The sequence below is a fragment of the Rhinopithecus bieti genome, unplaced genomic scaffold (assembly GCF_001698545.2).
Source record: "Rhinopithecus bieti isolate Rb0 unplaced genomic scaffold, ASM169854v2 scaffold_1467, whole genome shotgun sequence".
NCBI lineage: Eukaryota > Metazoa > Chordata > Mammalia > Primates > Cercopithecidae > Rhinopithecus > Rhinopithecus bieti.
In genome coordinates this window covers 4259547-4283600 of record NW_016803692.1, presented here as the reverse complement: position 1 = coordinate 4283600, position 24054 = coordinate 4259547, and the positions used below count along the sequence as shown (strand labels likewise).

Sequence of the window (24054 nt, the reverse complement as noted above, 5' to 3'; positions counted from 1 at the left end):
GAGTTATACCTGATATAAATGATGAATTGATGGGTGCTGACGAGTTGATGGGTGCAGCACACCAACATGGCACAAGTATACATATGTAACAAACCTGCACGTTATGCACATGTACCCTAGAACTTAATGTATAATTAAAAAAAAAAAAGAAAAGAAAAGACAGGAGAGAGATGATCTCTCTCTCTCCACCATATGAGGATATAACAAGAAGATGGCTGTCTGCAAACCAGGAAGAGCACCCTCACCAGACACGAGGTGTGCTAACACCTTGATCTTGGATTCTGTGGCCTCTCGAACTATGAGAAATCAATTTCCATTGTTTAAGCCGCCCCGGCTATAGTATTCCGTAATAGCAGCCCAAACTGATGAAAACACTACCTAATCCTTTGTGCTCCATCTATCCATCCCTCCCTCCAGCCCCTGGCAACCACTCATCTTTTTACTTTCACAATAGTTTTTCCTTTTCAGATAGTTGGAATCATATGGTATGTAGCCTTTTCATATTGGCTTTTTTTTCATTTAAGCATTTGGCATTTTTGCATTTAAGCTTCTTCTTTGTCTTCATGTGGCTTGATAGCTCAATTCTTTTTAGCACTGAATAATGTTCCATTGAATGAATATATCACAGTGTATTTGTTCATTCACCTATGAAAGGACGTTTGTTTTTTTCCAAGTTTTGGCAATTATAAATAAAGCTGTTTTCAATATCTGTGTGCAGGTTTTTGTGTAGACAAGTTTTCAATTCCTTTTTTTTTAAATAACACGGAGTACAATAGCTGGATCATCTGGTAAAAGCATAGCTTTGTAAGAAACTGCCTATCTTCCACAGTGGCTGTATTATTTTACATTTGCACCAGCAATGAATGAGAGTTCCTATTGCTCTACATACTTGCCAGTATTCGGAATTTTCAGTGTTACAAGTTTTGGCCATTCTAATAGGTGTGTAGTGGTATCTTGTTTTAATTTGCAATTCCCTAATGACATATGATGTTAAGTATGTTTTCATATACTTATTTTTCATCTGTATGTCTTCTTTACTGAGGTATCTCTTCAGGTCTTTGCTTATTTTTTAATGGGGTTGTTTATTTTCTTATTGTCGAGTTTTAAGAGTTCTTTAGGCTGGGCCTGGTAGCTCATGCCGGTAATCTCAACACCTTGGGAGGTTGAGATGGGAGGATCGCTTGAGGCCAGGAGTTCAACACCAGCCTGAGCAACAAAGAGAGATCTTGTCTTTATGAAAGAAATTTTCTTTTAATTATCTGGGTTTGGTGGTATGCACCTGTGGTCCTAGCTACTCAGGAGGCTGAGGCGGGAGGATTGCTTGAACCTAGGAGTTCAAGGCTGCAGTCCAGTCTGAGCAATAGAACAAACAATATCATCTCAACAAGAAAGATATATATAAGTTCTTTATATATTTTGAATAACAATACTTTTTTTAGATATGTCTTTTGCAAGTATTTTTCTCCTTGTCTGCAGCTTGTCTTCTCTTTCTCTTGATGATATCTTTTACAGAGTAGAAATTTTTAATTATAATGAAGACCAATTTATCAATTATTTATTTCATGGATCATGCTTTCAGTGTTGTGTTTAAAAAGTCAGGCTCCAAGAAAAAAAAAATGGCAGATAGGAGGCAGGACTAACTTGCAGCTCCCACTGCAAGATCTTTCTTCTAACATAGTCTACCCAAATGAGAAGGAACCAGAAAAACAATTCTGGTAATATGACAAAGCAAGGTTCTTCAACACTCAGAATATCACACTAGCTCACCAGCAATGGATCCAAACCAAGAAGAAATCTCTGAATTTCCAGAGAAAAAATTCAGAAGGTCAATTGTTAAGCTACTCAAGGAGGCACCAGAAAAAAGTGAAAACCAACTTAAAGAAATTTAAACAATCATACAGGGTATGGACAAAAAAATCTCCAGAAAAAATAACACAAATAAAAAACAATTACAACTTCTGGAAATGAAAGACAGACTTAGAGAAATGCAAGCTACACTGGAAAGTTTCAACAATAGAATCAAATACATAGAAGAAGGAACTCCAGAGATTGAAAACAAGGTTTTCAAATTCACCCAATCTGACAAAGACAAAGAAAAAAGAAATAAAAAATGAACAAAGCCTCCAAGAAGTTTGGGATTGTGTTAAACAACCAAACCTAAGAATAATTGGTGTTCCTGAGAAAGAAGAGAAATCTAAAAGTTTGGAAAACTTATTTGAGGCAGTAATTAAGGGAAACCTTCCTGGCCTTGCTAGAGATCTAGACATCCAAACACAAGAAGCTCAAAGAACACCCGGGAAATTCATCACAAAAAGATCATCAACTAGGCACATAGTCATCAGGTTATTGAAAGTCAGGATGAAGGAAAGAATCTTAAGAGCTGTGAGGCAAAAGCATCAAGTAGCCTACAAAGGAAAACCTATTAGATTAACCCCAGATTTCTCAGCAGAAACCCTACAAGTTAGAAGGGATTGGGGTCCTATCTTTAGCCTCCTCAAACAAAACAATTATCAGTCAAGAATTTTGTATCCACCAAAACTAAGCTTCATAAATGAAGGAAACATAAAGTATTTATCAGACAAACAAATGCTGAGAGAATTAACCACTACCAAGACAGCACTACAAGAACTGCTAAAATAAGTTCTAAATCTTGAAACAAAACCTCAGAATACACCAAAATAGAATCTCCTTAAAGCATAAATCTCAAAAGACATATAAAACAGTAACAATGAAAAAAAAGGTATATGGGCAACAACTAGCACGATGAATAGAATAGTACCTCACATTTCAATAATGTTGAATGTAAATGGCCTAACTGCTCCACTTAAAAGATACAGAATGGCTGAATGGATAAGAATTCACCAACCAAGTATCTGCTGTCTTCAAGAGATTCACCTAACACATAAGGACTCATGTAAACTTAAGGTAAAGGGGTAGAAAGATGTATCACGCAAATGGACACCAAAAGTAAGCAGGACTAGGTATTCTTATATCAGACAAAACAGACTTTAAAGCAACAACACTTAAAAAAGAGTGACATTATATAATGATAAAAAGTCTAGTCCAACAGGAAAATATCACAATCCTAAATATGTATGCACCTAACACTGGAGATCCCAAATTTATGAAACAATTACTACTAGACTTAAGAAATGAAATAGACAGCAACACAATAATAGTGGGGGACTTCAATACTCCACTGACAGCACTAGACAGGTCATTAAGACAGAAAGCCAACAAAGAAACAATGGATGTAAACTATACCCTAGAACAAATGGACTTAACAGATATTACAAAACATTCTACCCAACAATTGCAGAATATACATTTTCATCAGCATATAGAACATTCTCCAAGATAGATCATATGATAGACCCCAAAACAAGTCTCAATAAATTTAAGAAAATAAAAATTATATCAAGTACCCTCTCAGACCACATTGGAATAAAATTGGAAATCAACTCCAAAAGGAACTCACAAAACCATGCAAATACATGGAAATTAAATAATCTGTGCCTGAATGATTGTTGGGTTGAAATCAAGATGGAAATTAAAAAATTATTTGAACTGAGCAATAATAGTAACACAACCTATCAAAACCTCTGGGATACAGCAAAAGCAGTGCTAAGAGGAAAGTTCATAGCATTAAATGCCTACATTAAGAAGTCTGAAAAAGCACAAATAGACAATCTAAGGTCTCACCTCAAGGAAGTAGAGAAACAAGAACAAACCAAACCCAAACCCAGCAGAGGAAAGGAAATAGCAAAGATCAGAGCAGAACTCAATGAAATTGACACTAAAAAAATACAAAAGGTAAATGAAACAAAAAGCTGATTCTTTCAAAAAATAAAATTGATAGACCATTAGTGAGATTAACCAAGAAAAGAAGAGAGAAGATTCAAATAAGCTCAATTAGAAATGAAATGGAAGATATTACAACTGATACCACAGAAATACAAAAGATCATTCAAGGCTACTATGAACACATTTATGTGCACAAACTAGAAAACCTAGAGGAGATGGATAAATTCCTGGAAATATACAACCCTCCTAGAAGGGCCAGGCACAGTGGCTCATGCCTGTAATCCCAGCACTTTGAGAGGCCAATGTGGGTGGATCACTTGAGGTCGGGAGTTCAAGACAAGCCTGACCAACATGGTGAAATCTCATCTCTACTAAAAATACAAAAATTAGCTGGGCATGGTGGTGTGCACCTGTAATCCTAGCTACTCAGGAGACTGAGGCAGGAGAACCACTTGAACCCAGGAGGCAGAGGTTGCTGTGAGCCGAGATCGCGCCACTGCACTCCAGCCTGGGCAAGAGTGAGACTCTGTCTCAAAAAAAAAAAAAAAATATATATATATATATAAATATATGTGTGTATGTGTATATATATGCACACACATATATGTGTATTATACAGATATACATATATACATATGCATACATATATGTATATATACATATGTACGTGTGTGTATATACGTATACATATATACACACATATACACACATACACACAAAACCATCCTAGATTAAACCAGGAAGAAATAGAAACTCCGAAAAGACCAATAACAGACAGCAAGATTGAAATGGTAAATTTAAAATTGCCAACAAAAAAAAGTCAAGGACCAGATGGATTCACCGCTGAATTCTATCAGATATTCGAAGAACTGGTATCAATCTTATTTAAACTATTTCAAAAAATACAGAGAGGAAATCCTCCCTAATTATTCTATGAAGCCAGTATCATCATAATACCAAAACCAAGAAAGGACATACCAAGAAAAGGAAACTACAGACCAGTATCCCTGATGAACATAGATGCAAAAAATCTCAAAATACTAACTAACTGAATACAGCAGTGTATTAGTCCATTTTCACACTGCTGATAAAGACATAACCGAGCTGGGCAATTTACAAAAGCATAAGGTTTAATGCGCTTACAATTCCATGTGGCTGGGGAAGCCTCACAATCATGGCAGAAGGCAAGGAGAAGCAAGTCATATCTTACATGGATGGCAGCAAGAAAAGAGAGAGCTTCTGTAGGGAAACTCTCCATTATAAAACCATCAGATCTAGTGAGACTTATTCACTATCATGAGAAGAGCATGGGAAAGGCCTGCCCCATGATTCAACTATCCCCCACAAGGACCCTCCCATAACACCTGGGAATTCAAGATGAGATTTGGGTGGGGACACAGCCAAACCATATCATTCCACCCATGGTCCCTCGCAAATCTCATGTCCTCACATTTCAAAACCAGTCATGCCTTCCCAACAGTCCCCTAAAGTCTTAACTCATTTCAGCATTTACTTAAAAGTCCAAAGTCCAAAGTCTCATCTGAGATAAGGCAAGTCCCTTTTGCCTATGAGCCTGTAAAATCAAAGGCAAAGTAGATACTTCCTAGATATGGTGGGGTTACAGGCAGGCATTGGGTAAATACAGCTATTCCAAATGGGAGAAATTGGCCAAAACAAAGGGGCTACAGTCCCCATGCAAGTCCAGTGGGCAGTCAAATCTTAAAGCTCCAAAATGATCTCCTCTGACTCAATGTCTCACATCCAGGTTACACTGATGCAAGAGATGGGTTCCCATGGTCTTGGGCAGCTCTGCTCCTGTGGCTTTGCAGGGTACAGCCTCCCTCCCAGCTTCTTTCGCAAGCTGGCATTGAGTGTCTGTGGCTTTTCCAGGTACATGGTGCAAGCTGTCAGTGGATCTAGCATTCTGGAGTCTGGAGGATGATGGTCCTCTTCTCACAGCTCCATTAGGAGGTGCCCCAGTAGGGACTCTGTGTGGGGGCTCGGATGCCATACTTCCCTTCCACACTGCCCTCATGGAGATTCTCCATGAGGCCCCACCCTGGCAGCAAACTTCTACCTGGGCATCCAGGCATTTCCATACATCCTCTGAAATCTAGACGGAGGTTCCCAAGCCTCAGTTCTTAACTTCTGTGCACCTGCAGGCTGAATATCATGTGGAAGCTGCCAAGACTTGCGGCTTCCAGCCTCTGAAGCAACAGCCCGAGCTGTATGTTGGCCCCTTTAAGCCATGCTAGAGCAGCTGGGATGCAGGACAACAAGTCCCTAGACTGCACACAGCAGAGGAACCCTGGGCCCAGCCCACAAAACCACTTTTTCCTCCTAGATCTCTGGGCCTGTAATGGGAGGGGCTGCCTCAAAGGCCTCTGACTTGCCCTGGAGACATTTTCCCCATTGTCTTGGGGATTGACATTTGACTCCTTGTTACTTATTCAAATTTCTGAAGCCAGCTTGAATTTCTTCTCAGAAAATGGGATTTTCTTTTCTATCGCATTGTCAGGCTGCACATTTTCCAAACTTTTATGCTCTGTTTCCCTATAAAAACTGAATGCCTTTAACAGCACCCAGGTCACCTCTTGAATGTTTTGCTGCTTAGAAATTCCTTCCACTGGATACCATAAATAATCTCTCTCAAGTTCAAAGTTTCACAAACCTCTAGTGCAGGAGCAAAATGCCACCAGTTTCTTTGCTGAAACATAACAAGAGTCACCTTTGCTCCAGTTCCCAACAAGTTCCTCATCTCCCTCTGAGATCACCTCAGCCAGGATTTCATTGTCCATATTTATCAGCATTTTGGTCAAAACCATTCAACAAGTCTCTAGGGAGTTCCAAACTTTCCCATATTTTCCTGTCTTCTTCTCAACCCCCCAAACTCTTCCAGCCTCTGCCAGTTATCCAGTTCCAAAGTTGCTTCCACATTTTCTGGTATCTGTTCATCGGTGTCCCACTCTACTGGTACCAATTTACTGTATTAGTCTGTTTTCATGCTGCTGACAAAGACATAACTGAGACTGGGCAATTTACAAAAGGAAGAGGTTTAATGGGCCAGGCATGGTGGCTCATGCCTATAATTCCAACACTTTTGGAGGCCAAGGCAGGCAGATCACCTGAGGTTAGGAGTTTTAGACCAGCCTGGCCAACATGGTGAAACCCCATCTTTACTAAAAAGAAAAAATACAAAAAATTAGCCAGGCATAGTGGTGGGTGCCTGTAACCCCAGCTACTTGGAAGGCTGAAGCAGGGGAATCACTTGAACCCGGGAGGCAGAGGTTGTGGTGAGCCAAGATCACTGCATTCCAGCCTGGGTGACAAGAGTGAAACTCTGTCTCAAAAAAAAAAGAGGTGTAACGGACTTACAGTTCCATGTGGCTGGGGAAGCTTCACAATCACGGCAGAAGGCAAGGAGGAGCAAGTCCCATCTTACATGGATGGCAGCAGGCACAGAGACAGCTTGTGCAGGGAAACTTCCCCTTATAAATCTATCAGATCTCATGAGACTTACTCACTATAACCAGAACAGCATGGAAAAGACCTGCCCCCATGATTCAACTACCCCCAACCAGGTCCCTCCTACAACACATGGGAATTCAAGATGAGATTTTGTTGGGGGCACAGCTAAACCATATCGAATAGCATATCAAAAAGTAATCCACCATAATCAAGTGGGTTTCATACCAAGGATGCAGGGATGGTTTAACATAAGCAAGTCAATAAATGTGATACACCACATAAACAGAATTAAAACAAAAATCAAATGATCATCGCAATAGATAAAGAAAAAGCATTTGACAAAATCCAGCATCCCTTTAGGATTAAAACCCTCAGCAGAATCAGCATAGAAGGGACAAACCTTAAGGTAATAAAAGCCATGTATGACAAATCCACAGCCAACGTTATACTGAATGGGGAAAGTTGATAGAACTGGAGCAAGACAAGGATGCCCACTTTCAACACTTCTATTCAACATAGTTCTGGAATTCCTAGCCAGAGCAACCAGACAAGAGAAAGAAATAAAAGGGCATCCAAATTGGCAAAGAGGAAGTCAAACTGTCACTGTTCACTGATGATGTGATCATATACTTAGAAAACCCTAAAGACTCATCCAAAAAGCTCCTAGATCTAATAAATGAATTCATTAAAGTTTCAGGATACAAAATCAATGTGCACAAATCAATAACACTGCTATACAACAGTGACCAAGCTGAGGATCAAATCAAGAACTCAACCCCTTTTACAATAGCTGCAAAAAATTTTTAAAAGTTAGGAATATACTTAACTAAGCAGGTGAAAGACCTCTACAAGGAAAACTACAAAACACTGCTGAAAGAAATCATAGATGACACAAACAAATGGAAACACATCCCATGCTCATGGATGGGTAGAATCAATATTGTGAAAATGACTATACTGCCAAAAGCAATCTAAAGATTCAATGTTATTCCTGTCAAAATACCACTATCATTCTTTACAGAACTAGAAAAAAATCCTAAAATTCATATGGAACCAAAAAAGATCCTATATAGCCAAAGCAAGACTAAGCAAAAGGAACAAATCTGGAAGCATCTTATTACCCAACTTCAAACTCTACTCTAAGGTTACAGTCATCAAAACAACATGATACTGATATAAAAATAGGTACATAGACTGATGGAACAGAATAGAGAACCCAGAAATAAAGCCAAATAGTTATAGCCAGCTGATCTTCAACAAAGGAAACAAAACCAGAAAGTGAGGAAAGGATACTCTGTTCAACAAATGGTGCTGGGATAATTGGCAAGCCACATGTAGAAGAATGAAACTGGATTCTCTTCTCTCACCTTATATAAAAATCAACTCAAGGTGGATCAAAGGCTTAAATCTAAGACTTGAAACCATAAAAATTATAGAAGATAACACTGGAAAAATGCTTCTAGACATTGGCTTAGGCAAAGACTTCATGACCAAGAACCCAAAACAAAAGCAACAAAAACGAAGATAAATGGGTGGGACTTAAGTAAACTAAAAAGCTTCTGCACAGCGAAAGAAACAATCAGCAGAGCAAACAGACAACCCACAGAGTGGGAGAAAATCTTTGCAATCTGTGCATCTGACAAAGGACTAATAACCAGACTCTACAAGAAACTCAAACAGATCAGCAAGAAAACAAATAATCCTATCAAAAATTGAGCTGAGGACATGACTAGACAATTCTCAAAAGAAGATATACAAATGGCCAACAAACACATGAAAAACTTCTCAACATCACAAATTATTAGGGAAATACAAATCAAAACCACAATGCGATACCAACTTACTCCTGCAAAAATGGCCATAATCAAAAAATAATAGATGTTGACGTGGATTTGGTGAAAAGGGAACACTTTTACACTGCTGGTGGGAATGTAAACTAGTACAGCCACTATGGAAAAACAGTATGGGAATTCCTTTTTTATTCTCTTCTTTTCTGAGACAGGATTTTGCTCTGTCACCCAGGCTGCAGTGTAGTAGAGTGATCTCAGCTCACTGCAACCTCTGCCTCACGGTTTCAAGCTATTCCTCCACCTCAGCCTCCCAAGTAGTGGGAATTACAGGCACATGCCACCATATCCGGCTAATTTTTTTTTTTGTATTTTTAGTAAAGATGGGGTTCCGCTATTTTGACAAGGCTGGTCTTGAACTCCTGACCTCAAGTGATCCACCCACCTCAGCCTCCCAAAGTGTGTGTGCCACCATGCCCAGTCCAAATTCCTTAAAGAACTAAAAGCAGACCTACCATTTGATTCAGCAATCCCATTAGTGGGTATCTAACCAGAGGAAAAGAAGTCATTATACGAAAAAGGCACTTGTACATGCATGTTTATAGCAGAACAATTCGCAATTGCAAAAATATGGAACCAGCTGAAATACCCATCAATCAATGAGTGAATAAAAAAATGTGATCTATATACAATAGAATACTACTCGGCCATAAAAAGGAAAGAAATAATGGCATTTACAGCAACCTGGATGGCATTGGAGACCATTATTCTAAATGAAGTAACTCAGGAATGGAAAACAAAACATCATATGTTCTCTCTTATAAGTGGGAGCTAAGCTATGAGGGTACAAAGGCATAAGAATGATACAATGGATTTGGGGACTCAGGAGGAAGGGTAGGAGGTGGTGAGGGATGAAAGACTACACATTGGGTAGAGTGTACACTGCTCAAGTGGTGGGTGCACCCAATCTCAGAAATCACCACTAAAGAAATTATCCATGTAACCAAACACTATCTATTCCCCAAAAAGCTATTGAAATATTAAAAGGTGGGAAAAAAAGAAATATTCAAATAGTGGCTTGAATAAACTCTTTTTAAGAAAAAAAAAAAAAAAGGTGGCCGGGCACGGTGGCTCACGCCTGTAATCCTAGCACTTTGGGAGGCTGAAACCCTATCTCTATTAAAAATACAAAAAATTAGCTGGACGTTGTGGTGGGCGCCTGTAGTCCCAGCTACTCGGGAGGCTGAGGCGGGCAGATCACAAGGTCAGGAGATCGAGACCATCCTGACTAATATGGTGAAACCCTATCTCTATTAAAAATACAAAAAATTAGCTGGACGTTGTGGTGGGCGCCTGTAGTCCCAGCTACTCGGGAGGCTGAGGAAGGAGAATGGCGTGAACCCTGGAGGTGGAGCTTACAATGAGCCGAGATCGTGCCACTGCACTCCAGCCTGGGCGACAGAGCAAGACTCTGTCCCCACCCCCGGCCAAAAAAAAAAAAAAAAAAAGAAAAAAAAAGGTAATTGCCAAACCCAAGGTCATATAGATTTCCTCCTGTGTTATTATCTAGGAGTTTTTACTTTTCCCCTTTCATTTACATCTATGATTTATTTTGACCTAATATTTGTAAAGGGTGAAAGGTCTGTGTCTAGGTTCGTGATTTTTTACATGTGGATGTCCAGTTATTAACATACCATTTGTTAAAAAGACTATCTTCTCCATTTCATTATCTTTACTCCTTTGTCAAAGATCAGGTGACTATATTAATGTGGGTATATTTCTGGGCTCTCTATTCTTGTTTTAAAAACAGGCTTTCACTCTGATGCCCAGGCTGGAGTGCAGTGGCATGACCTTGACTCACTGCAGCCTGGAACTCCTGGGCTCAAGCAACCTTCCCACATCAGCCTCTCAAGTAGCTGGGACTACAGGCACACACCACCATACCCAGCTAATTTTTGTATTTTTTATAGAGACGAGGTTTTGCCATGTTGCCCAGACTGTTCTCAAACTCCTAGGCTCAAAGCAATCCACCCACCTTGGCATTCCAAAGTGTTAGGATTACAGGCGTGGGCCATCGCCCTGGCCCCTGGGCTTTCTATTCTGTTGCGTTTATCTTATCTATTCTTTCACCAGTACCTTGATTATTGTAGTTTTTTGTTTGTGTTTTTTTTTTAATTATTTATTTATTTATTTATTTATTTTGAGACGGAGTTTCGCTTTTGTCACCTAAACTGGAGAGCAATGGCATGATCTCAGCTCACTGCAACCTCTACCTCCCAGGTTCAAGTGATTCTCCTGCCTCACCCTCCCAAGTAGCTGGGATTACAAGCACCTGCCACCATGCCCAGCTAATTTTTTTTCTATTTTTAGTAGAGACAGGGTTTCACCATGTTGGCCAGGTTGGTTTCGAACTCCTGACCTGAGGTGATCCACCCGTCTTGGCCTCCCAAAGTGCTGGGATTACAGGCGTGAGCCATTGTGCTCAGCCGATTACTGTAGTTTAATAGTAAGTCTTCACATCAGGCAGTGTTTTTGTTTGTTTGTTTTGTTTTGTTCCTCTCCTTCAAAATTGTGTTGTCTATTCTGGGTCTTTTGACTCTCCATATAAACTTTAAAATCATTTTTTTGATATCCACAAAATAACTCCCTTGGGTCTTAATTGGGGTCGTGTTGATTTATAGATCAAGTTAGGAAGAACTGACATCTTGACAATATTGAGCCTTCTTATTCATAAACATGAAATATCTCTCCACCTATTTAGTTCTTTGATTTATTTCATCAGAGTTTTACAGTTTTCTTCATATAGAACTTCTACATAATGTTAGATTTATAGCCAAGTGTTTCATTTTGGGGGATACTTCTACAAATGGTATTGTGTTTTTAATTTAAAATTCTAATTGTTCATTGCTGATATACAAGAAAGTGATTGACTTTTGTATATTAACCTTGTATCCTACAATCTTGTTAAAATTACTTATTAGTTCCGGGAGATTTTTTTAATTCTCTCAGATTTCCTACATAGATAATCATGTCATCTCAAAGACAGTTTTATGTCTTCTTTCCCAATGTGAATACCTTTTATTTCCTTTTCGTATTTTATTGCATTAGCTAGAACTTCTAGTATGATGTTGAAAAAGAGTGTTAAGAGGGGACATCCTTGCCTTGTCACTGATCTTAGCATGAAAACTTCTTAAGTTTCTCACCATTAAGGGTGATGTTAACCCTAGTTATTTTTTGTAGGTGTTCTTTATGAAGTTGAAGATGTACCCCCTTTTTCCTAGTTTGCTGAGGGCTTTGTCATGAATGGATGTTAGATTTTTAAAAAATGCTGTTTGTGTATATGTTGACATGATCATATATTTTCTTCAGCCTGTTGATGTGATGGATTACATTAATTGAGGTTTGAATGTTGAATCAGCCTTGCTACCTAGAATAAATCCCACTTGCTTATAGTATATAATTTTTTCATACATTGTTGAATTTGATTTGCTATTATTTTGTTGAAGATTTTGCATCTATGTTCATAAGAGATGTTGTTCTTTAGTTTTCTTTTAATATCTCTCTGGTTTTGATATTATGTTAATGCTGGTCTCACAGAATGAATTAGGATGTATTCTAATTCTGTCTTCTGGAAGAAATGATACAGAATTGGTATAATTTGTTCCTTAAATGTTTAGTAGAATTCACCAGTAAAAACCATCTGGGCCCAGTGCTTTCTGTTTTGGAGGGTTATTCATTATTGATTCCATTTGTTTACTAGAGTCTTATTCATATTGTTTGTTTATTCTTGTGTTAGTTTTGTCAACTGGCAATTGTGTCTTTGAAGGAATTGGTCCGTATCATCCAGGTTTTCAAATTTGCAGGCATAGATTTGTTCATAATATTCTTTTATTATCCATTGAATGCCCGTGGGATAGGTAGTGATGCTCCCTCTTTCATGTCTAGTGTTAGTCATTTGCATCTTCCCTATTTTTTCTTAGCTTGGCTATAGGCTTACTGATTTTATCTGTCTTTTCAAAGAACCAGCTTTTGGTTTTGTTGATTTTCTCCACTGATTTCCTGTTTTCAACTTCATTAATTTCTGCTATAATTTTTATTTTTTTCTACTTCCTTTGGATTTAACTTGCTCTTTGTCCATTTTCTAAGGTAGAAGCTTAGGAGATTGATTTTTACATCTTTCTTCTTTTCTAATATATGCATTCAATGCTATAAATTTTCCTCTAGGCACTGCTTTTACTGTTTTCCACAATTCTTTACCATTTTTGAGTTTGTATTTCATTCAAAATAATTTGTAATTTCTCAAGATTTTTTTTTTTTTGAGACAAGGTCTCACTCTGTTGCCCAGGCTGGAGTACAGTGGCACAGTCGTGGCTTACTGCAGCCTTGACTTCCTGGGCTCAAGTGATCCTCCTGCCTCAGCCTCTGGATATGTCTTCTTTGACCCATGTGTTATTTAGATTCTATTAGACTTTCTATGTAGATCATAATATCTGCAAATAATGAGTTTTACCTTTTTTGTTCTAATCCATACACCTATTTGTATGTATTAATTTGAAAATAGTGTGGTGGGATAAAAAAAATTAAAACTCAATATGTATTAGATAATTTAAAACTTTATTGAGTGAAAAAAGAAAATGGCACCTGAATTGTTTTAAAAAATGTAGTATCAGCAAAATTGATGTCTGCACAAAACTGATTTTTACAGACACAAATACTAAAATATCCACATTGATATCTATAAACCCATTTTCTTGGGGTTTCTTTCTTGACTACTGTGGTTTCTCTCTTGAGTGATAGAAGGCCATTCTGAATCCTGAGACTTATAAACAACTTCTTATTTGTAGCCCCAACAAAGGGATTTATCTGTTCCTGGTCAAGTTCTGGACCCTGCAGCCACCACAAACCACTTGTATCAGAATCACTTTGTGTGCCGGCTAAAAATGGCAGATTCCTGGCCTCCCCCAGGACATGATGAATAAGAATCTATGCTTAGGCTTTGATAAAGAGAAAGAGAAAGAAAAGAGAGAAAGAAAGAAAGGGGGGGGAGAGAGAGAGAGAGAACGAATATCTCTGCTGGTATTACCTGTACATTCATAATTTTAACAAGATCCCCCAGTGGGCTGGGCGCGGTGGCTCACACCTATAATTCCAGCACTTTGGGAGGCTGATGCAGGCAGATCATTTGAGGACAGGAGTTCAAGACCAGCCTGGCCAACATAGCGAAACCCTGTCTGTACTAAAAATACAAAACAAAATAGCCACGTGTGGTGGTGTGTGCTTGTAGTTTCAGCTACTCTGGAGGCTAAGGCACAAGAATCGCTTGAACCTGGGAGGCAGAGGTTGAAGTGAGGTGAGATTGCTCCACTATACTCCAGCCTCTAGCTTGGGAAACAGAGCAAGACTCTATCTCAAAAAAAAAAAAAAAAAAAAAAAAATCCCCTTATACTTACAACCCTGAAAATCATTATGGCAGGAGGAGGGGACAGAGAATCTGACTTCCTGAAAAAGGGGGTATCATCGACAAAAATCCCCTGATTTCCTGGGCTAAAGAGACTAGAAGCCTGGAAGAAAAAAATGACTTCAATTCTATGTTCTTTCTTACAACTGCCTTGGCATTCTCTATGGTACATATATACATGTAAGGAGAACTCTAAAATGACTGGCCCATAATTTATCTGCCTACCGAGATCAAGCCATTGTACTGGTTTGAGGACAGTTCAAAAAAGTCAGTCAGTGCTATTTCTTTCAGTAGACAGAAGAGCTATTCTCTCATGGACATCTTACTAAAAATTAAGCCTTGGAATTTATCAGGGACTCCTGCCACAATAAGAGAGCCTGGAGAATCAGGAGAGAGATATGAAGGCACCAAGTCACTGGCTGTGATTCTACAGAAGAAACATAATGACTTCAGAGCAAAGCAAAACTCCAGGCCCAACACTGGGTCAGTGGTTTCATGTTTCCATTGAAGTACTGTTAGTCTAAAAATTTCACAAGGTGTAAAGAAAAGGATTTATCAGATAATAAACATTATTTCAAAACTCACATAGAATTCTAGTAATTTCTAAAAATGATTGTATTATAAATATTAGAACTGTCCCCAAAATAGTCACTTAGATATTTAGATTTTTTTATTTTTTAAAGCCTCAGGTACTTCAGAAACAACTTATACCTGTTATAAAACCTCCCATTTCAACACCTGGAGTCATTATTATGACTGTCATTATGATTAAATAATAAAATCTCAGTAAAACAAAGTCAGAAATTTAAAAATCAGTGTTTTTTAAAAAAAGTTTGCTTTGAGATCTTTACTGCATATAATTGAATTCACTTCTACTTGAATAAACAGTAAACACAATAAATATTCATGTGTTGAAAATCTGTGCAGTTCTCAATTCGCAGTCTATAAGGCAGTCTATAAGGAGTAGAGACTATTTCTATGTCTTTTTACAGCACACATTTCTCTTATTTTAAAATTTTAAGCATAATTGTTTTCACGTATATATATGTGTATACATATTTGAGACAGCGTCTCACTCTGTCACCCAGGCTGGAGTGCAGTGGCATGATCACAGCTCACTGCAGTCGACTTCCTGGGCTCAAGCAATCCTCCTGCCTTAGCCTCCCAAGTAGCTGGGACTACAGGCATGCACCACCACACCAGCTAGTTTTTTCTATTTTTTGTAGAGATGAGTCTCACTATGTTGCCTAGGCTGGTCTTGAACTCCTGGGCTCTAGCAATCCTCCTGCCTTGGCCTCTCAAAGTGCAGGGATTACAGGCATGAGCCACTGTGCCCAGCCCTGAAATATCTGTAATGTGAGTTATAGAACCTTGCCCCATGAAACCACAGCCTCTCACTCCAAAACACTTTGCTGTGAGACATAATGTGCCTATGAAAGGTATAGTACATCACTAGTTTTAACAGGCTGCTCAAGTACTAATAAAATAATCACTACTTGATCAAAAATGCATTTGGTATATGCTTTAATTTCGTGCATGTATAAGATACTCTTTTTACTTTCTACTTTAACACTGAAAGAGGATAGAAAACTTGTAAATGAGTATTTAAAAACCTGATCCTCTTAAGAACAAAAAGCAGAATCAAATAACAGTTGCCTTTCATAACCAAATGCAGTCATATGCTGGATAACGATGTTTCGGTCAACAACGTACCGCATGTACAATGGTAGTCCCAGAAGATTATAAAACCATATTTTTACTATCCCTTTTCTATGTGTAGATACTTACCATTGTGTTACAATTGCCTAATGTATTCAATACTACAGTAACATGTTGCACAGATTTGTACCCTAGGACCAACAGGCTATACCAAATAGACTAGGTGTGTAGTAAGCTATACCATCTAGGTTTATGGAAGTACCTGCTATGATGTTTAATGACAAAATCACCTAACAACATATTTCTCAGACTGTATCTCTGTCCTAAGTGACACATGGCTGTATCACATTGTTAGCTGGCACACTCTCATTCTGGTGCACTCTTACTCTTCCTTTTAAGAGAAGATTTTAAAATGCAATGATTACTGTATATATGGTAATAACCCCCCGTCTCTCAAGGATGGACTCCTGAGAGTGGTCCAAGCCAGGGTTACTGAGTTGTCCGAAGTCACAGTCAGACCAGGGATTGTTTTCCACTGATTATACAGTCCACACAATCAGAATAGTGGGAAGCAAGATTTTCAGAGCAAAAGAGAGGCACAGAGAATACATCCTAAAGCCATGGCAAAAAAAAAAACAAGAAATAATAATAATCCAATAGCTTTCCTCATTGAAGTTATTTTTAAAAACCCAGCATAAAACTGCAAAGACATTAAATATTGCTTTTTAAAAATATAAACAGTTATTGGTGAATTATAGATCTCAATTAGCTCAAAATAACAGTCTTCAAACATACTACATCTGATCTCAGAATATCCATATAGTCTTCCAACTCTGCTACACATTATATTTTCCTCTAAAGTACAGATAAACCTGATAGCTACTTTTTACAACAGCAGAATAAAGATACTGGAGGGTCATCTTCTAATCTGTATTTTCCGGAGTTGGGTAGATCTTTGCACTCTGATATAAATGTACGAAGTTCAGTCTCTGGGAAACCATCTTGCTGGTAATGCTAAACAGAAGAATGTTAAAAGCTTTCATTAATAAGCCCCTTGAAAACAGCTTCATTCCAAATTCAAAATGGATCATTTGGCAAGGGAGGGGGTTTTCTACAGAGAGAGTATAGTTACTTCCAAGTACCTGCAAGGAGATGTAGCCTCTAGAGTCACTCAGGTTTGGCGGAGGTAAAGTGGGCCTGGGATTCTGCAGCTGCCTACCTGAGCTCTCTTTCTGGGTCCACTGAAACCAAATGGGCACACTGAGTCTAAGTCTTAGTTGTCCTTCCAGGGAGAACTGAGTCAGCCCCATCCCAAGTCGGAGAACCTCTGTCACTACTCTGCCCTGTAGGCCTGTGACTTCCACACCAGTGTGATGCAGGCATTTTCGAAGGACTATGGTTCAGGCCACAAGAAGCCCAGTGGATTTAAATTAACAAGGTTTTCTAGCAGGCTAAGAGATGGAAATCCCTGACCTCGCCCAGAAGACCTCTCAGCACAGTCTTGGACTCTCCTGAGCTGGCCCAGGTGTCTGGACAAAGGTCTGAATGCTGTAAGGGAACTTTCCAATCTGCACACCCTTTTGGAGTCGGTCTTCCAGGCAGACAAGTTTGTTTAAGGGCCTCATATTTATATCAGTTTGGGACCTAAAATTTCTAGGACATGCCATGATTAGAAAGGATCAAAAATAACTTAGCTTGCCCATTTGGCAAGGGCCCTGAGCCCACGGAGAGAGGTTAGCATCTAAAATACGAGTTTCAGGCTTATGTCATCAAAGGTGAAAACTCATGTTACCCTTAGAGCTCTCAGATGTCACCCTCGAATAACACATAGTTCTCTGCATGCAGAGTTGGAGGCAGTGAACTTTTACAGTACCATTTGGAAGGATCTGAAGTTACAACTACATTCTTTCCCAGTTGCCTTGGTGATCCGAAGGACACATCTGCTGAGCAGATGAGAGAGCAAGGAGGACATTTGGTCCCTGAAATCTTGTTCAGTAAGGATGAAGTCACAGCCCTGGCTTCATGAGCAAAGTATTCATCATTATCAGCTCCAAACCAAGGCATTCTCTTTATCTCTAGGGCCAATCACATGGCTTCATGTTTCTTTACCCCTCTCATACCCAGAAAGAAAAGTCCCCAAGTGGAAGTGTCTATGCCACAAATACACCTAACAGTATAAGGTTATTGGAAATGTAAACATATGTGGATATTTATTCTGCCTTTCCATACTTCAATGGGCTCAAATTGATTTTTAAAAGATCTTATATGAATGACAATAGTTTTTCAGTTCAGGTATCTGACTGTATAAAGCTACGTGCTAGTACTGGACCCATTAATCCTTTTGCTATTCTGGAGGCTGGGCCCTGGGCTTGTGCCCTGCAGGGCCTTGCAAAGAGCAATGGGCATAGTTACAGTACACTCCAAACAAAGGGGTCAATTTTTCTTTATGAAAATTGGATTTTTTGTGTTCCCCACAATATTTTGGCTTTCTGAAATGCCATATGTTTTATTCACTCAATATCTACTAACCCTTTTCATTCTTTATTTAATTTTTCACTCTTTACCCCCCAGACTTCTAATGACCCTTATAATTCTAATAAAAGGTTAGAAAGCTTGTGTGAGAAAGCATAACTACTTAGAGACTAAGACTTTCAACATTCAATTTTCCCTCTATTTCTGTTAATCAGTCTCTAAAAATAAGGTCCTTTTTTGCTATCCTGAAGAAAGTAACATTCCATCAACTTTTCTTCTGCCATTAGGTACTGAATTTTACTGCTACACTACAAGTTATAGGACAATGCTACTACTTAAGGCTCTTGATAAACCTACCTTAATTGTTTCATATGTATCAGTGATCAGTGCAATGAAAAGACTTAAAATCATATATATGAAGAGGCTGATGAATGAGTAGAGGTAAATTCTACTAAACAGCCAGACCAAGTAACTTTTTTGCTGCATTTTTGCAAACGTGGCAAACATATCGTCTCCATTTATCAGAGAGAAAAGGCACTCAGAGACCATGTTCAGAGAACGAAACTGGAAAAAGAAAAGAGAAAAGTTCACTTTATTCCATGTTCCTTCCCATTGGAGACCTCTGTTCATGACATCATATTAAAGATAATGGGACCAGATAACCCAAGTTACCATTTTCAAACAAATAACCTGAGGTAACCACACACATTTGCTTTGTGATGCATATAACATATATAAGCCTACTATTTTTTTCCTGGGACAAGCAGCTTTCTCTTGGAGTAGCCTGAATCAAATGCAGGACCTGGTCTGCACCCTCAGTGCTTTTCTGAATCAAGCCTTGCATCTGCCCTTTACCCTAAAGAGACCTTGAAATGCTTGTGCAGAGATACCCAGGTCCCAACCATGCATGCTCATACATTTCATTTTAAAGTTTATTTCATTTAAGGGCCTAATATTCCAAACTATAGCTGTAGTAACAAAATTTTCAAATATTCCTACAAGTTTCCCCCTATGCTACTTTTTAAATAAAGTCACATTTTGAGAAGGCTTATCTGAATAGACTGCTCTTGGATATACTGATGAATCAAATTGACTAAACTTGACTTCACTGGTGGTAAACGGAACTTAATTACCTGATATATTGCAAGAAAGAATTTGAGACAGTTGAGTACATCAAATATTCTCTCAAGCTGGTCACACCCTATCACTTTATAAATATGGCACTAGATATACTACCTTCAACATTTTAAGCTGAATCACAAAATAAAAGGAGTTCATTGAAAAAGGATAACAAGCCACTGGCACTATGCTAACGGCTTAATAGCAATAGGAAAAAAGTTGTTTATCAGTACCTTGTCATGGTAAGGCCCCAGCACAATCCATCCACAGAAGCAGTAGCCTAAGTAAATCATAGCTGCACAGCAGCAGAACCTGATGACATTGGGCAGCGCTGCCTGAAGGGTCAAAATGAGGAGCTGGGAAAGTAAGAGAGGCCATTAGAATCGCTTTGTCCTTTAGCCAAAGCAGTGCAATAACTTTGAGAGAAATACCAACAGCATGGAGATCCGTAGAATTCCTTACATTGTACTTTGCAAAGAAACCGAGGTATCGGATGACTCCAAGCCACACAAGCATGGTAGAAGTCCCAAGAAGTATGCTACAGACATCATAACTAGTTAGACTCTAAGACAAAGTGGAAAAACGTAATCAGATTATAAAGCAGAAATTCATTTGGCAATAAATATTGAGGTAACTATGAGTCAGGCACTGTTCTAGGTGCTAAGGATAAAGCAGTGAACAAACAAAATTCTCTGCTGTCATAAAGCTTACATTCGAGTGGAGGGAAGAGAGAGACAATAGAAATAAGTTAATAGAAACTTTGGGGCATTTGCTGCTGATAATAGCTGAAGAGAAAATTCAGAGGAGGGGATGAGGAATGGGTATGGGTTTGTCATTTTAAATAGTGACCAGAGAAGGTCTCACTAAAAAGGAGGCATTTGAGCAAAGATCTGAAGGGAGGGAGGGAGCAAATCAGGGGAAAATCTAGGGGAGAAGACTTCCAGGCACAGGGACTGGCAAGTGCAAAGGCCCTGAGACAGGAGGGTGCTTAGCAAGATAGTGCATCTGGCTGGAGTGAGCAATAGAAAAGGTATACAGTTATAGAGATAAGGTGGCACTCACCAAGTTTGTCTTTTCCTCTAACTCAACTGGGGAGATTTGAGAACCACAAACAGAGGTGACATGATCAGATGTTGGCTGCTGTGGTTGAGAGCAGGTTGTTGGAGGAGTGAGGAGGCTATTGCAATAATATAAATGAGAGATGGTAGCTTTGACCAGGCTGGTAATAGTGGAATTGATGAGGTGATTTTATTTTTTTGAAACAGGGGTCTTACTGTGTCACCAGGCTGGAGTGCAGTGTCACAACCACAGCTCAATGGAGCCTTGACTTCCCGGGCTCAAGAAAGCCTCCCGCCTCAGCCTCCCAAGTAGCTTGGATTACAGACACATGCCACCTTGACAGCTAATGTTTTTTATTTTTCACAGAGATGGGGTCTCACTGTGTTTCCCAGGCTGGTCTGGAACTCCTGGGCTCAAGCCATTCTCCCGCCTCAGCCTCTCAAAAGTGCTGGAATTATATGAGCCACAGTGCCTGGCCAATGAAGGCAGAACAATAGGATTTCCTCTTGGATTAGATATGGGAAGGAGGAGACTAGTGAAAGAGAGGAGTCTGTGATGAATCCATGATTTTTGGCTTGAGTAACTGATGAGAGTTACCATTAACTGAAATTAGAAAGGCTATGGGAGAAGCAGGTTTTGACTGCAGAGGTGGGGGCTTTAGATGTTCTGTTTTAGGTGTGTTAAATTTGAAAGGAAAAGCAGACATCCAAGTGGAGATATAGACTAGATGGTGGATATGCAAATCTGGAGTTCAGGGAAGAATTCTAAGTGGGGGTATAGATTTGGGAATCATTGGCATATAGATACTAAGCTATGGGACATGATGAGATTACCAAGACAGTGGCAGAAAGAGAAGATGTCCAAGCACTATGCCTTGAAGCATTATCACCTTAATAGGTTGGTGAGATGAGAGGGAACCAGCCAATGCAAGTCAGAAGACCAGCCAGTGACTTAGGAGGAAAACCAGGTGATAGTCCAGTGAAAGCATGTGCTCGGCAGTGTTCGAAGCTGCTGCTAGGTCAGGATGAGGGTACATAGTTGGTTATCGGACTTATCAGCATGAGAGGACGCTGAAAAGAACACTTCCCTTGGCGTGGCAGGGCAGCCTGATTGGAACAGACATAGAAAGAATGAGATTTTGCGGGGCTGTGAAGTGGGAGGATTGCCTGAGCCCAGAAGTTTGAGGCTGCAGTGAGCTATAATCGTGCTGCTGCACTCCAGCCTGCGTAATAGAGTGAAACCCTATCTCTTTAAAAAAAAAACAGGTGGGGGAGGGGAGAAGCAGAATCAGAAACAAGATTAACTACTTTTTTTAGATATTTTGCTAAATAAATGAGTGTAGTAAGTTAGGGGGACGAATTAGGGTTGAGATATTATCTCTTAAGAAAAGGGGCAAAAACATGCTAATGGGAATGACCTTGTAGAGAGAGGGAAACTGATGATCCCCAAGAGAAGGAAAACTAGCTGGAGCTGTGCCTGTGAATAAACAAGTGGTGATGGCCTCTACTAGGCAGGTGGGAGGGGCTGGCCCTGAATAGTGGCCTAAATAATATATCCACAGAAAAAAAGCACAGTATATGTGCACTGATGGCAGGAGGCAGATAAATTAGTGGTGGGGGTTTGTGGAAATTCTGTGTTTTTTTTCTATTATTTTTGTGAAATAGGAAGTAAGGTCATCAGCTTAGAATGAGGATAGAACAAGGGTATTAGAGGTTTCAGAAAAGAAGAAAATGTGATATGATCATCTGTGAGGCAGAGACAGTGAATAGTCTAGAAAAATATACAAAGATATTTTGTTAGACACCATAGGGTTCACTGAAATTAATGATAATTTAGATTGGTAAAAAATAAAGATTTGCTGCACATCTCTCCCCTTACTCCTCTTTGTTGTTGTTTTGGGTTTTTGTTTCTTTGTCCCTAAAGTTAAACATCTATTCCAATAATACATACTATAGCCATATATAGTGGCAGCTGCTAAGTGTCGACCTAAACCCATTCTCCCCTTCCTAGGCACATGCATGGGCTGTGTTCCCTGGCTCCCTCTGCAGTTAGGATTGACTAAATTCTATCCAGTAGGATATGTACAGAAATAAAGTTGGCTGCTCTTGAGCCAAGCCATTGCTCTATGGTAGAGCTTCCACCATACCGTGTTTTTGCTTCCCATAAGCTGCAACCTGTTTGAGGCAACACAGCAGTAATCATGCAGTCAGGGCAAGTCCTTAAGGGGTGGCAGAGAAACAAAATGGGAGGAGCGTGGGCGCCTGAATGACTGTGAGACATTGAGCTACTCACCAATCTGTAAAACCTATCCTGACTATTACATAAGAGAGAAATAACCTCCTATCTTCTCTGAGCCATTGCATTTGGGGTCTCTGCCCGGGTTTATAACCAACTCCCTAGGTGACTCAATCAGTTGCATCAAGACCAGGGAAACATAAGTTTGAGCAAGATTAGTTTGAACGCTATTAGTTTTTTAATTTGACTTTTATTTTGTGGGACAGTTGATTTTTAGGCTAGGTTAGTCTTAAAATGGATAAGCTTGTAGCACATCAATGGGAAAGTAAGAAAATGGGAGCATTCTCACTTTGAATGGACAGAGGAAACAAACGCAAGCATGCACACCATAGTGCCTTGACCTCACTTTGCCCTACAGCCCCATTCATTTTTGTTAAAGATTCGAGCATTTCTTGTAAGATTTAAAAAAAAAAAAAAAAAAAAAACCTCTTCCTTTAGTTACCTTGGTTGTGTATGAATTTTGGTGTGTGTAAGAATTCATAGGCCCTGCCGAAGAGTCTGAACTCAGTAGGTGTAACATGGTACATTTTTACCAGGCACCCAATGATTCTGATGCAATGGTTTGCGGATCACACTTTGAAAAACTCTGCCTAAGAGACCTCCTGACTAGATTTAAGAAAACTACCATTACCAATTTCAAGTCTACTTGATATACAGTTTGGAAAAAACAATTCATTCTGAAAATTCTCACATTCTGGAAAAATACATTACCATTAATGCAAATCTGACACTAACAATAGCATGATTAGGAAAAAAATTACCTTAGCTTGGATTTCCATTTTTAGAATTGATCCAATGATTGTTAATATGTCACTAATAACAATCATAATGTACCATCCATTGACAAATTCCATTTGATCAGAAACAGAAACTTCCTTCTTATAATGGAGGAGGAAAAAATTGACAAACTCCTTTAGGGAAAAGAGGGGAGGC

At 39.1% G+C, this 24054-nt stretch overlaps 1 protein-coding gene across 6 annotated transcripts in view; it reads right to left on the bottom strand.

Moving 5' to 3' along the window:
* Positions 1–16024: 16024 nt before the first annotated feature.
* MCOLN3 (mucolipin TRP cation channel 3) overlaps positions 16025–24054 on the bottom strand; it is a 31702-nt gene continuing 23672 nt past the window's right edge. For 5 of the 6 annotated variants that reach the window (XM_017851271.1, XM_017851248.1, XM_017851255.1 and 2 more), the window contains 5 exons: positions 23883–24032; positions 20230–20331; positions 20001–20123; positions 19006–19212; positions 16025–17190 (listed from right to left, as the gene is read on the bottom strand). In XM_017851271.1, the coding sequence (XP_017706760.1) occupies positions 17056–17190; positions 19006–19212; positions 20001–20123; positions 20230–20331; positions 23883–24032 (717 nt within the window). In that variant the 3' untranslated portion in view covers positions 16025–17055. The remainder of the gene's footprint in view (positions 17191–19005; positions 19213–20000; positions 20124–20229; positions 20332–23882; positions 24033–24054) is intronic. The other variant, XM_017851281.1, reaches the window with a different exon arrangement.